At 35.9% G+C, this 13,368-nt stretch overlaps 1 protein-coding gene and 1 pseudogene across 1 annotated transcript; both read left to right on the top strand.

Moving 5' to 3' along the window:
• Nucleotides 1-1,188: 1,188 nt before the first annotated feature.
• Nucleotides 1,189-4,402, top strand: LOC131344221 (sulfotransferase 2B1-like). Its single transcript, XM_058376332.1, is given in 7 exon segments — nucleotides 1,189-1,481; nucleotides 1,989-2,197; nucleotides 2,929-3,055; nucleotides 3,148-3,242; nucleotides 3,476-3,656; nucleotides 3,787-3,884; nucleotides 3,886-4,402. Coding segments are annotated over 7 exon segments (873 nt in total). The 5' UTR covers nucleotides 1,189-1,342; the 3' UTR covers nucleotides 3,910-4,402.
• Nucleotides 4,403-7,979: 3,577 nt separating this feature from the next.
• Nucleotides 7,980-11,431, top strand: LOC131344228 (sulfotransferase 2B1-like; annotated as a pseudogene).
• Nucleotides 11,432-13,368: the final 1,937 nt, after the last annotated feature.

Here is a 13,368-nt window from a genome sequence, read left to right as displayed (position 1 = left end):
TACTTTACTATACTATACTGTATATACTATACTATACTGTATATACTATACTATACTGTATATACTACACTATACTGTATATACTACACTACACTATACTGTATATACTTTACTATACTACACTATACTACACTATACTGTATTATACTATACTACACTATACTATACTACACTATACTGTATTATACTATACTACACTATACTATGCTATACTATACTACACTATACTATACTATACTACACTATACTATACTACACTATACTGTATTATACTATACTACACTATACTGTACTATACTACACTATACTGTATTATACTACACTATACTATACTATACTACACTATACTGTATTATACTATACTACACTATACTATACTATACTGTATATACTATACTATACTATACTGTATATACTATACTATACTGTATATACTATACTATACTACACTATACTGTATATACTATACTACACTATACTGTATATACTATACTATACTACACTATACTGTATATACTATACTATACTGTATATACTACACTATACTGTATTATACTATACTACACTATACTGTACTATACTACACTATACTATACTACACTATACTGTATTATACTATACTACACTATACTGTACTATACTACACTATACTATACTACACTATACTGTATTATACTACACTATACTGTACTGTACTGTACTGTACTATACTATACTGTATTAAGCAACCAGATACAAGAACAATACAATTCTTAATTTTAATACTCTCCCAAGAAATAAGAAACAAAAGCTGCCAACTGCCGTTGAATCTGTCGGCTTGCCGCAGCAAGGAATTAGTGTCTATAATGAACTCAGGAACTAAAAGGTCATGCTGACCTATTAGTTCCTCAAGAGCCCTTGATTGCTGTTGTAGAAAAGACATTTACATTATTTACTGTCCAGTGTCACCCAATCTAGCCATGGGGGTTACAGTCCAGTGACTTCTGTGCTGGTCCCAAGCCCGGATAAATAGAGAGACGTTCCTTTGTCTCCCACCGAAAAAACAGAAGAAGCAAGTAAAGACCGCCTTTAAAATGCAGAGAGCAATAAAATACAGCCGACTTTTAGGGATTTATTATGATTAATAAAAGGTAAAGTTACATATAGTCATGTAACCTATGATTGCGCAACTTACAGCTATCGATTAGAATTTCTGCTTATCTTTAATACTGGACTGAAAAGCAGGTCTTGCTCGAGCAGTGATCGAGTCACGTGACCTCGTAACGCCTCGCTGGCAGGATGGAATGCAGAACAGTCAAACTGTAACTCCAGTCCACGGGTTTGACTAATACTCTCGGTAACAATGGAGAAGGAAGACCTGTATTCGCTTTATCACGGACTTTTACTCCCTACGATTTCACACACCGACGAGAGTCTGAAATATTTTGAGTCGTTTCAAGTGCAGGACGATGATGTGATTGCAGTTACTTATCCCAAATCTGGTAGGTTCTCTAGTACTGGTACTTCCTAGGCTTTTTTTTTTTTTTTTTTTTTTTTTTTAATTATTATTTTTATTTATTTATGTTTTTTAATTGACATTTTCTTATCTCTACAGTAAATAGGTCATGACTTAAAAGTAGTGTTTTTTTCAAATAAATAAATAATAAGCATATTGACTAATGCAACCCACACTACAGTTACACAATTATTTTTATCCTATTTATGAAATTCCCTCTTTCCTAAATTACCATTTGGCTCACGCCCAGTTGGTTAAAAGTGATCACCAATGATCTTTTGAAAAGTGTATGCTAAAATACACATATGCTAAAATAAAAAAACATGTTTGCATTTGTTAAGATTTTATATATATATATATATATATATATACATGGCATCCTGGTGCCATGTGCTCCCCAGATAATTTATTTTAATTTATAATATTAATTTATTATATTCCTACGAGTTGCAACTAAGATGTGCTTGAACAGAACTACTCCGTCTTTTTTCAGGTACAACATGGATGCAGGAAATTCTTCCCCTGCTCCTGAATGGAGGGGATTTGACTCCAGTACTGACCATCCCAAACTGGGACAGAGTGCCATGGCTTGAGGAGTCACGTATTGCTGAAACTGCAAAGAAGCTGAGTGCTCCACGGGCCTTCGCTTCCCATATGCCTTATCATCTGATGCCTTCTTCTTTCTTCTCATCTAAGGCTAAGGTAAAAAAAAAATGACTGAGTGAATGCTCTGGCATAGCTGTTTTTTGATGCAATCTGGATTATCAGGAAAAATATCCCAATAATTTTCAATATATAGTTCTTAGGATCTGTTTGGGACGTCGCACAGTAACCATTCTTCATCAGCAGCTTAGATTTTATTTCAATCTTTCTTGGAAAAAAATCTAATTGTGAGTGAATCTCATGTGCTCAGCCTAGTCCAAGTCATTCCACTGACACTGATTCTTGGAATCTTCATTTGAAGCTTCTTTGCAAGCGGTTCCTTAGTTGACTGTTGGATTTGTGCTTTGTGCTGATATCATGCTGGAAGGTCTTCATCTTCAGCTACCCATCAGAGGCCTGTACCAAAAATAGATAGACGCTTGAAATTTGAAGCTATTCATGAAACGTGAAGAAAATCATACAGATACAAATGATCGTTATTTGGGGTTAATCCAAATCACAACATTGATTTATGGTGTATGATGATGACTTTTGAGCATGAGCACAGTTCCCTAGACCATAATAAAAGGGTTTGCACACTTGTGCAGCCAGGTAATTGTTAGTTTTGGACCCATTTCTGGCATCCATTTCACATTAAATGTGGTCCAAGATTTAGCTTGGTTTTTATATATGTTATTATTTATTTATTATTTTTAACACTGCAATTTTAACAGAGGTGTGTAGACTCTATATTCCTTAATCTCTTGTGTTTTTACTTTACTTTACTCTAGGTCATTTATGTGTCTCGAAACCCAAAAGATGTCCTGGTTTCCACTTTTCATTTCCACCAAATGGCCAGTTTTCTACATGACCCAGGAGCCTTTGAGGAATTTGCGGACCAATTTCTAGCCGGAAATGGTGAGTGAAACAATCTGATCTGTACTGAACACAGCACTATCATGGAGACAATCTTATCTGTAGAACACAATGGTGTGAATGTCTTTGCTCAGTGATATTCGGAAAGTGGACTGATCACGTGAAGAGCTGGAGAAACACGGATTTGGGTGACAGAATTCTTTACGTCACGTATGAGGAGATGATTCAGGTAATGTGTTTCCATCCAGGTGATCCTATTGAATTAAAGGTTAAGTTGACCGATGTTTACTTACATGCTCCATCAGTGTGTTGTTTTGCTTGAACAATTTCTTGGCTGCATTTTGTTTTTTATCAGCTTCACATTACATATTGTTGTAACTTTCCTATAAAAGCATGTTTTATTATCACTTACATGCTAATCTGTTACAGCTATGGTGATCTATTATTCTTTGACTTTGTCAGGATCTACATGGGGTTCTCGGACGCATGTTACTCTTCCTTGGTAAGAGCATGAGCAAAGACGCTCTGAACCATGTGACTGAACACTGTACGTTCAAAACCATGAAGCAAAACAAAATGTCCAACTATTCACTGGTGCCAAAGGATGTAATGGACAGCAAGAAGTCTGCATTTCTCAGAAAAGGTAGAGATAAACTCAGAAAGACTTATAGACTTGTATATAATGCTTTGTTCACATCCCAAAATGGGGCTTCTGAAGTAGTTTCTAGGTGCTGGAAGGTCTAATTTCTGATTTCTGTTTTATTCTTTCTAAGGAATTGTTGGAGATTGGAAGAATTATTTCAGCCCAGAGTTGGAGTCGAAGTTCAACACAGCTATTTCTGAAGAATTAAAGGGAACGGACATCACATTCCCCCTGGGATGAGGAACACAGATAACATCCCACTGCTTAAAATGATGATAAATGTAACAATTGCATTATACCAAATGTGCACTTTTTAAATTATAAATGTATGATTTCTTATTTTAATTTCTTCAAAATCTGCAAAAAAAAGTATCCGAACACAGAACACAGAACACAGTCGGTTTATTGCTAAATTACGATGTGTAGAAAAACATCATTCCCTCGTATCTTCTTGCACTAGTCCAAAGGTCTGTGGTTATAAAAACGTTTCTTGTCTTCCAAACACCACAATACAAGCAAGAGAATTCAAAACTTCCAAATAAATCCTTATCCTGTAAAGCAGTACGTTTCAAGGTAATAGATAACCTGCTGTCGTGTCCAAAAGTATTGGAACAACAAGGCAAATTCCTGTACTTTTTGCTGTAAACTGAAGGGAAAAAAATAATCTGCAATCCATTACTCTTAAACATTCAACAATTAGCTAAGCAAAAATATACATTTTCTAATTTTTTACTTATTTTACTTTATACTCATTTTAATGTATACATATTCCCACTTTTAAATGGCTTTTTTATATTTTTCCCCCCCTTATATTTACTTCAATTTTTACATGAGTACTGCTTACATAACTGTTATATTACTTTAATTATTGCACTATACTATACTATTGTTTAATTAAGTTTAATTACACTTATATCATTTAATTAATTATTATGACTTGCTTATTTTAATGATTTATGCTTGCCTTTTTCGTCTTCTTCCTTTTGTTATTGTAACTGTATGAAATTTGCTATATAAATAAAATGTATTATTATTATTATTATTATTATTATTATTATTATTACCCCTATCTATCTATAGCCATTCAGATATGAGAGGTGTTCAATGAATAAACTTATTCTCTTTTTATTTCCTAGTAGAACACAACCTCTTTCATTCACCACGAGTAACATATGTCTACTCAAAACTCAACTATAACTGTAATATAAATAAATGTAAATAATAAATAATAATAAATAAATAATATGTAAATAAATCTATATTCTTAGCTAGGGAACTGCCAGTGTGCTGTGTTTTTCAACTCTTACGCTCACCCTCAGGGCAGTGGAGGTATTTATATTCACCATCTAGTATGCGGTGGAGATCATTTTCATTGTGAAACACGGGAATTTGTACAATCAAGAAACTTTTCAATGCTTGCTTTTGTCTTCACGTGCTCTGGAGTGTATGAATCTTTATTCAACACTCTCTTGCTCCTGGCAGTGCTAGGCTCTCTGAGAACAGAGGAACAGAACAGATTCCTCTGGAGAAAAATCTAGGCTTTTAAGGGCACTTTGTATATGCAGTTGGAGTCAAACCTCATAGCCCGCTGCTCCCTTGTGCTGCTTATGGTATCGCACTTTGCTTTTACAACAGTAACAAAATATAACGAAGGAGCTGGAAACTACATTTGAATAAGTGTGAGTGATAAAATCATTCAACAGATACAGTATGTGTGAGAGAATTATCTGAAACACATGGTACTCTACACAATTGTTCGTTCTTTGGCCATTTGGACGGCTCTGTCGGTGAAAGCGAGTGTTGGTGTGAACGGGCGCCATCTCCATGTGCTCCCTCTTACTTTTCATCACACTGGTTCACGGCAACTGAGGCTTTTCTTATGTCTTGAGATGACGTCAGTGATATCTGTTGTATTTTTTATTTGTCTTTATAATGAATTTAAAATATCTGATCTTGGATTGGTTCTTTGTGTTTCCTCTGGTGGTACTGCAAGGCAAAGAATTTCTTGTGGTCAAGAAATGCATCAGCCGATCAGATGCCAGTTCATATTTTGTACATAAAAAGCTGACTCTGTATCACTGAAAGGAGCATCATGTAGTCGAGCACAGAGAGCATGAAGTATTGAGGAAGGTATATCCTATTTTTAAAATTAGTGCATCCCTAATCAGCAAGCCAGAGGAAAACTACCTGGGATGATATTAGGGAGAACCCTTTAGAGGAACCAAACTCAAACGGGAACCCATCCACACCGGATAGTGTGATTACAAACGTGCAAATACGTATGCATCATTTGTTCCCCAAAATGATTATGAAAATGATTTTTTTTAAGAAACAGGTATTATTTGCATAGCAATTTGTGATTCAGGGAAATCTAATTATATTTCAAGTTAAAGACAGGCAGTATTCAGAGGCACTGCATTACTTCTAGCAGACATACACTATTCTACTGCAGCACAGAGACTACTGTATTTATAAGAGACAGTATAGTTGTGATATCTGGACTTCATTGTTTCAGTGTGGTCAGTGCCTGTCTTATTGCCTATTATAAATAGTAAATGTACAAAATACAAGAAGATAGTAAGGTAAATGGATGAAAAAGCTTCACTGTTGTCCCACAGTTATTATACTACCAGTTAGACAAGAATTCACTTCAACCCTCATCTGCCAAGGGAACAAATTCATGTACATTCTGTACGAAAAAGAGGTTGTGTGTGTGTGTGTGTGTTTTCAGTATAAAGAGACATGCTGCATTCCTTCGTCTTGTAAATTGAAGAATTCACTTCAATCCTCATCTGCCTAGGGTAAAAATTCAAGTACACTCTGTACGAAAAAGAGGTTGTGTATGTGTGTGTGTGTGTTTTCAGTATAAAGAGATATGCTGCATTCCTTCGTCTTGTAAATTGAAGAATTCACTTCAACCCTCATCTGCCTAGGGAAAAAATTCAAGTACACTCTTTACGAAAAAGAGGTTGTGTGTGTGTGTTTTCAGTATAAAGAGACATGCTGATTGAAATAAACCAGAACAATCCCAGATTCTTATTTAGTACAGTAGCTAAACTAACAAAGCATCATATTTCTGGAGAGAGTATTTCAGCACAGTTTAGTAGTGAGGACTTTATGAATTTCATCACTAAAAAAATTGATAGTATCAGGAACAAAATATTGGATGTTCAACCATTGACGGCATCCGGTGATCCAGACCACCCTATAGCTCCACACTTAAAGCTACAATGCTTTACCAGTAGAGGGCAGGAAGAGCTAGTTAAACTTATCACCACGGCTAAACCAACAATGTGTTTGTTAGATCCAATTCCAACTAGATCGCTGAAAGAAGTGATACATGCAGCTGGAGAGCCTCTTCTTAATATTATTAACTCTTCGTTATTTCTAGGTCATGTCCCAAAATCTCTTAAGTTAGCAGTTATTAAGCCTCTTCTTAAGAAACCGAAACTGGACCCTGATGAAATATCAAATTACAGACCGATTTCAAACCTTCCGTTTATATCTAAAATATTAGAAAAGGTGGTGTCAGCTCAATTATGCTCCTTCCTACAGGAAAACAATATCCTTGAAGAATTTCAGTCAGGTTTTAGGCCCCATCATAGTACAGAAACTGCACTAGTTAAAATCACTAATGACTTGCTTTTAGCTTCGGACCAAGGCTGCATCTCAATTTTAGTCCTGCTTGATCTTAGTGCTGCATTCGACACTATAGATCATAATATTCTCATAGATCGCTTACAAAATCACATAGGCATGCAGGGACAGGCATTAAAATGGTTTAGATCCTACCTGTCTGATCCATACCACTTTGTAGATTTAAATGGAGAACTGTCCAGTGTAGTGCCAGTCCCACAAGGGTCAGTTTTAGGACCTCTGCTTTTCTCAGTATACATGCTTCCATTGGGTAACATCATTAGAAGGCATGCATTCCTTCATCTCGTGAATTGAAGAATTCACTTCAACCCTCATCTGCCTAGGGTAAAAATTCAAGTACACTCTGTACGAAAAAGAGGTTGTGTGTGTGTGTTTTCAGTATAAAGAGACATGCTGCATTCCTTCATCTTGCACCAGGAAAAGAAGAAGCAAGTAAAGACTTGAATTTTTAATACACTGAGCAATAAAATACAGCCGACTTTTGAAATGACTTTTAGGGATTTATTATGAACAATTATTCCAAGCATTATAAGTTCCTCACACAGGTAAAGTGACCTACTTATTGCACAAACGCTTACAAGGATCAATTAGAATGTCTGTTTATCTGATCACAGGGCTGAAAAGCAGGTCTTTTCAAGTTACTAATGCAGTGATGGAGTCACGTGACCTCGTAACGCCTCACTGGAAGGTTGGACTACAGAACAGGCAAACTGTGTATAAGACCAGTGACTGATCCTTCCACGGGTTTGACCAATACTGCCGGTCACAATGGACAACAACGACTTGTATTCGCTTTATCACGGACTTTTACTCCCAAAAATTTCACACACCGACAAGAGTCTGAAATATTTTGAGTCGTTTCAAGTGCAGGATGATGATGTGATTGCAGTTACTTATCCCAAATCTGGTAGGTTCTCTAGTACTGGTACCTCTTCCACTTTCTTTCTTTCTTTCTTTCTTTCTTTCTTTCTTTCTTTATTATAATAATAATATTAATTTATTATATAATATAATAATTTATGTGTTTACAATATTTATTTAACCAATAGGCCATTGCTCAAAAGCTGGTTTGGAGGAACTTCACAGAGTCCTCAACCTGATAGAACACCTTTGGGATGAATTAGAGCGGAGACTGTGAGCCAGGCCAAAAACTAGGACGTCTGCCTTTACATGCACATTAATTTAATATGGAGTTGGCCCGTCCATTTCAGTTATAACTTCTTTAACTCTTCTGGGAAGGCTTTCCACAAGGTTTAGGAATGTGTTTATAGGAATTCTTGACAATTCCTCTAGAAGTGCATTTGTGAGCACAGGCACTGATGTTGGATGAGAAGGCCTGGCTCACAGTCTCCTCATCCATGTCTTGGATGACCTTGGACCTTGCTTTATGCACTGGTGTGCAGTCATGTTGGAACAGGAAGGGGCCATCCCCAAAGTTTTCCCACTAAGTTGGGAGCATGAAATTGTCCAAAATATCTTGGTATGCTGAAGAATTAAGAGTTCCTCTCACTGGAGCTAATGGGCCGATAAATATATATATATATATATGCATCCTGGTGCCATGTGTTCCCCAGATAATATATATATATATATATATATATATATATGTATACATTATGTATATATTTTGACCTTTTTCTCCCTCATATTTCTTCTAGTTGCAACTAAGATGTGCTTGAACAGAACTACTCCGTCTTTTTTCAGGTACAACATGGATGCAGGAAATTCTTCCCCTGCTCCTGAATGGAGGGGATTTGACTCCAGTACTGACCATCCCAAACTGGGACAGAGTGCCATGGCTTGAGGAGTCACGTGCTGCTGAAGCTGCAAAGAAGCTGAGTGCTCCACGGGCCTTCGCTTCCCATATGCCTTATCATCTGATGCCTTCTTCTTTCTTCTCATCTAAGGCTAAGGTAAAAAAAAAATGACTGAGTGAATGCTCTGGCATAGCTGTTTTTTGATGCAATCTGGATTATCAGGAAAAATATCCCAATAATTTTCAATATATAGTTCTTAGGATCTGTTTGGGACGTCGCACAGTAACCATTCTTCATCAGCAGCTTAGATTTTATTTCAATCTTTCTTGGAAAAAAATCTAATTGTGAGTGAATCTCATGTGCTCAGCCTAGTCCAAGTCATTCCACTGACACTGATTCTTGGAATCTTCATTTGAAGCTTCTTTGCAAGCGGTTCCTTAGTTGACTGTTGGATTTGTGCTTTGTGCTGATATCATGCTGGAAGGTCTTCATCTTCAGCTACCCATCAGAGGCCTGTACCAAAAATAGATAGACGCTTGAAATTTGAAGCTATTCATGAAACGTGAAGAAAATCATACAGATACAAATGATCGTTATTTGGGGTTAATCCAAATCACAACATTGATTTATGGTGTATGATGATGACTTTTGAGCATGAGCACAGTTCCCTAGACCATAATAAAAGGGTTTGCACACTTGTGCAGCCAGGTAATTGTTAGTTTTGGACCCATTTCTGGCATCCATTTCACATTAAATGTGGTCCAAGATTTAGCTTGGTTTTTATATATGTTATTATTTATTTATTATTTTTAACACTGCAATTTTAACAGAGGTGTGTAGACTCTATATTCCTTAATCTCTTGTGTTTTTACTTTACTTTACTCTAGGTCATTTATGTGTCTCGAAACCCAAAAGATGTCCTGGTTTCCACTTTTCATTTCCACCAAATGGCCAGTTTTCTACATGACCCAGGAGCCTTTGAGGAATTTGCGGACCAATTTCTAGCCGGAAATGGTGAGTGAAACAATCTGATCTGTACTGAACACAGCACTATCATGGAGACAATCTTATCTGTAGAACACAATGGTGTGAATGTCTTTGCTCAGTGATATTCGGAAAGTGGACTGATCACGTGAAGAGCTGGAGAAACACGGATTTGGGTGACAGAATTCTTTACGTCACGTATGAGGAGATGATTCAGGTAATGTGTTTCCATCCAGGTGATCCTATTGAATTAAAGGTTAAGTTGACCGATGTTTACTTACATGCTCCATCAGTGTGTTGTTTTGCTTGAACAATTTCTTGGCTGCATTTTGTTTTTTATCAGCTTCACATTACATATTGTTGTAACTTTCCTATAAAAGCATGTTTTATTATCACTTACATGCTAATCTGTTACAGCTATGGTGATCTATAATTCTTTGACTTTGTCAGGATCTACATGGGGTTCTCGGACGCATGTTACACTTCCTTGGTAAGAGCATGAGCAAAGACGCTCTGAACCATGTGACTGAACACTGTACGTTCAAAACCATGAAGCAAAACAAAATGTCCAACTATTCGCTGGTGCCAAAGGATGTAATGGACAGCAAGAAGTCTGCATTTCTCAGAAAAGGTAGAGATAAACTCAGAAAGACTTATAGACTTGTATATAATGCTTTGTTCACATCCCAAAATGGGGCTTCTGAAGTAGTTTCTAGGTGCTGGAAGGTCTAATTTCTGATTTCTGTTTTATTCTTTCTAAGGAATTGTTGGAGATTGGAAGAATTATTTCAGCCCAGAGTTGGAGTCGAAGTTCAACACAGCTATTTCTGAAGAATTAAAGGGAACGGACATCACATTCCCCCTGGGATGAGGAACACAGATAACATCCCACTGCTTAAAATGATGATAAATGTAACAATTGCATTATACCAAATGTGCACTTTTTAAATTATAAATGTATCATTTCTTATTTTAATTTCTTCAAAATCTGCAAAAAAAAGTATCCGAACACAGAACACAGAACACAGTCGGTTTATTGCTAAATTACGATGTGTAGAAAAACATCATTCCCTCGTATCTTCTTGCACTAGTCCAAAGGTCTGTGGTTATAAAAACGTTTCTTGTCTTCCAAACACCACAATACAAGCAAGAGAATTCAAAACTTCCAAATAAATCCTTATCCTGTAAAGCAGTACGTTTCAAGGTAATAGATAACCTGCTGTCGTGTCCAAAAGTATTGGAACAACAAGGCAAATTCCTGTACTTTTTGCTGTAAACTGAAGGGAAAAAAATAATCTGCAATCCATTACTCTTAAACATTCAACAATTAGCTAAGCAAAAATATACATTTTCTAATTTTTTACTTATTTTACTTTATACTCATTTTAATGTATACATATTCCCACTTTTAAATGGCTTTTTTATATTTTCCCCCCCCTTATATTTACTTCAATTTTTACATGAGTACTGCTTACATAACTGTTATATTACTTTAATTATTGCACTATACTATAGTATTGTTTAATTAAGTTTAATTACACTTATATCATTTAATTAATTATTATGACTTGCTTATTTTAATGATTTATGCTTGCCTTTTTCGTCTTCTTCCTTTTGTTATTGTAACTGTATGAAATTTGCTATATAAATAAAATGTATTATTATTATTATTATTATTATTATTATTATTATTATTATTATTATTATTATTATTATTACCCCTATCTATCTATAGCCATTCAGATATGAGAGGTGTTCAATGAATAAACTTATTCTCTTTTTATTTCCTAGTAGAACACAACCTCTTTCATTCACCACGAGTAACATATGTCTACTCAAAACTCAACTATAACTGTAATATAAATAAATGTAAATAATAAATAATAATAAATAAATAATATGTAAATAAATCTATATTCTTAGCTAGGGAACTGCCAGTGTGCTGTGTTTTTTCAACTCTTACGCTCACCCTCAGGGCAGTGGAGGTATTTATATTCACCATCTAGTATGCGGTGGAGATCATTTTCATTGTGAAACACGGGAATTTGTACAATCAAGAAACTTTTCAATGCTTGCTTTTGTCTTCACGTGCTCTGGAGTGTATGAATCTTTATTCAACACTCTCTTGCTCCTGGCAGTGCTAGGCTCTCTGAGAACAGAGGAACAGAACAGATTCCTCTGGAGAAAAATCTAGGCTTTTAAGGGCACTTTGTATATGCAGTTGGAGTCAAACCTCATAGCCCGCTGCTCCCTTGTGCTGCTTATGGTATCGCACTTTGCTTTTACAACAGTAACAAAATATAACGAAGGAGCTGGAAACTACATTTGAATAAGTGTGAGTGATAAAATCATTCAACAGATACAGTATGTGTGAGAGAATTATCTGAAACACATGGTACTCTACACAATTGTTCGTTCTTTGGCCATTTGGACGGCTCTGTCGGTGAAAGCGAGTGTTGGTGTGAACGGGCGCCATCTCCATGTGCTCCCTCTTACTTTTCATCACACTGGTTCACGGCAACTGAGGCTTTTCTTATGTCTTGAGATGACGTCAGTGATATCTGTTGTATTTTTTATTTGTCTTCATAATGAATTTAAAATATCTGATCTTGGATTGGTTCTTTGTGTTTCCTCTGGTGGTACTGCAAGGCAAAGAATTTCTTGTGGTCAAGAAATGCATCAGCCGATCAGATGCCAGTTCATATTTTGTACATAAAAAGCTGACTCTGTATCACTGAAAGGAGCATCATGTAGTCGAGCACAGAGAGCATGAAGTATTGAGGAAGGTATATCCTATTTTTAAAATTAGTGCATCCCTAATCAGCAAGCCAGAGGAAAACTACCTGGGATGATATTAGGGAGAACCCTTTAGAGGAACCAAACTCAAACGGGAACCCATCCACACCGGATAGTGTGATTACAAACGTGCAAATACGTATGCATCATTTGTTCCCCAAAATGATTATGAAAATGATTTTTTTTAAGAAACAGGTATTATTTGCATAGCAATTTGTGATTCAGGGAAATCTAATTATATTTCAAGTTAAAGACAGGCAGTATTCAGAGGCACTGCATTACTTCTAGCAGACATACACTATTCTACTGCAGCACAGAGACTACTGTATTTATAAGAGACAGTATAGTTGTGATATCTGGACTTCATTGTTTCAGTGTGGTCAGTGCCTGTCTTACTGCCTATTATAAATAGTAAATGTACAAAATACAAGAAGATAGTAAGGTAAATGGATGAAAAAGCTTCACTGTTGTCCCACAGTTATTATACTACCAGTTAGACAAGAATTCACTTCAACCCT

This window comes from Hemibagrus wyckioides, linkage group LG23 (assembly GCF_019097595.1).
Source record: "Hemibagrus wyckioides isolate EC202008001 linkage group LG23, SWU_Hwy_1.0, whole genome shotgun sequence".
Taxonomy (NCBI): Eukaryota; Metazoa; Chordata; class Actinopteri; order Siluriformes; family Bagridae; genus Hemibagrus; species Hemibagrus wyckioides.
This window is presented reverse-complemented; position numbering and strand designations above follow the sequence as displayed.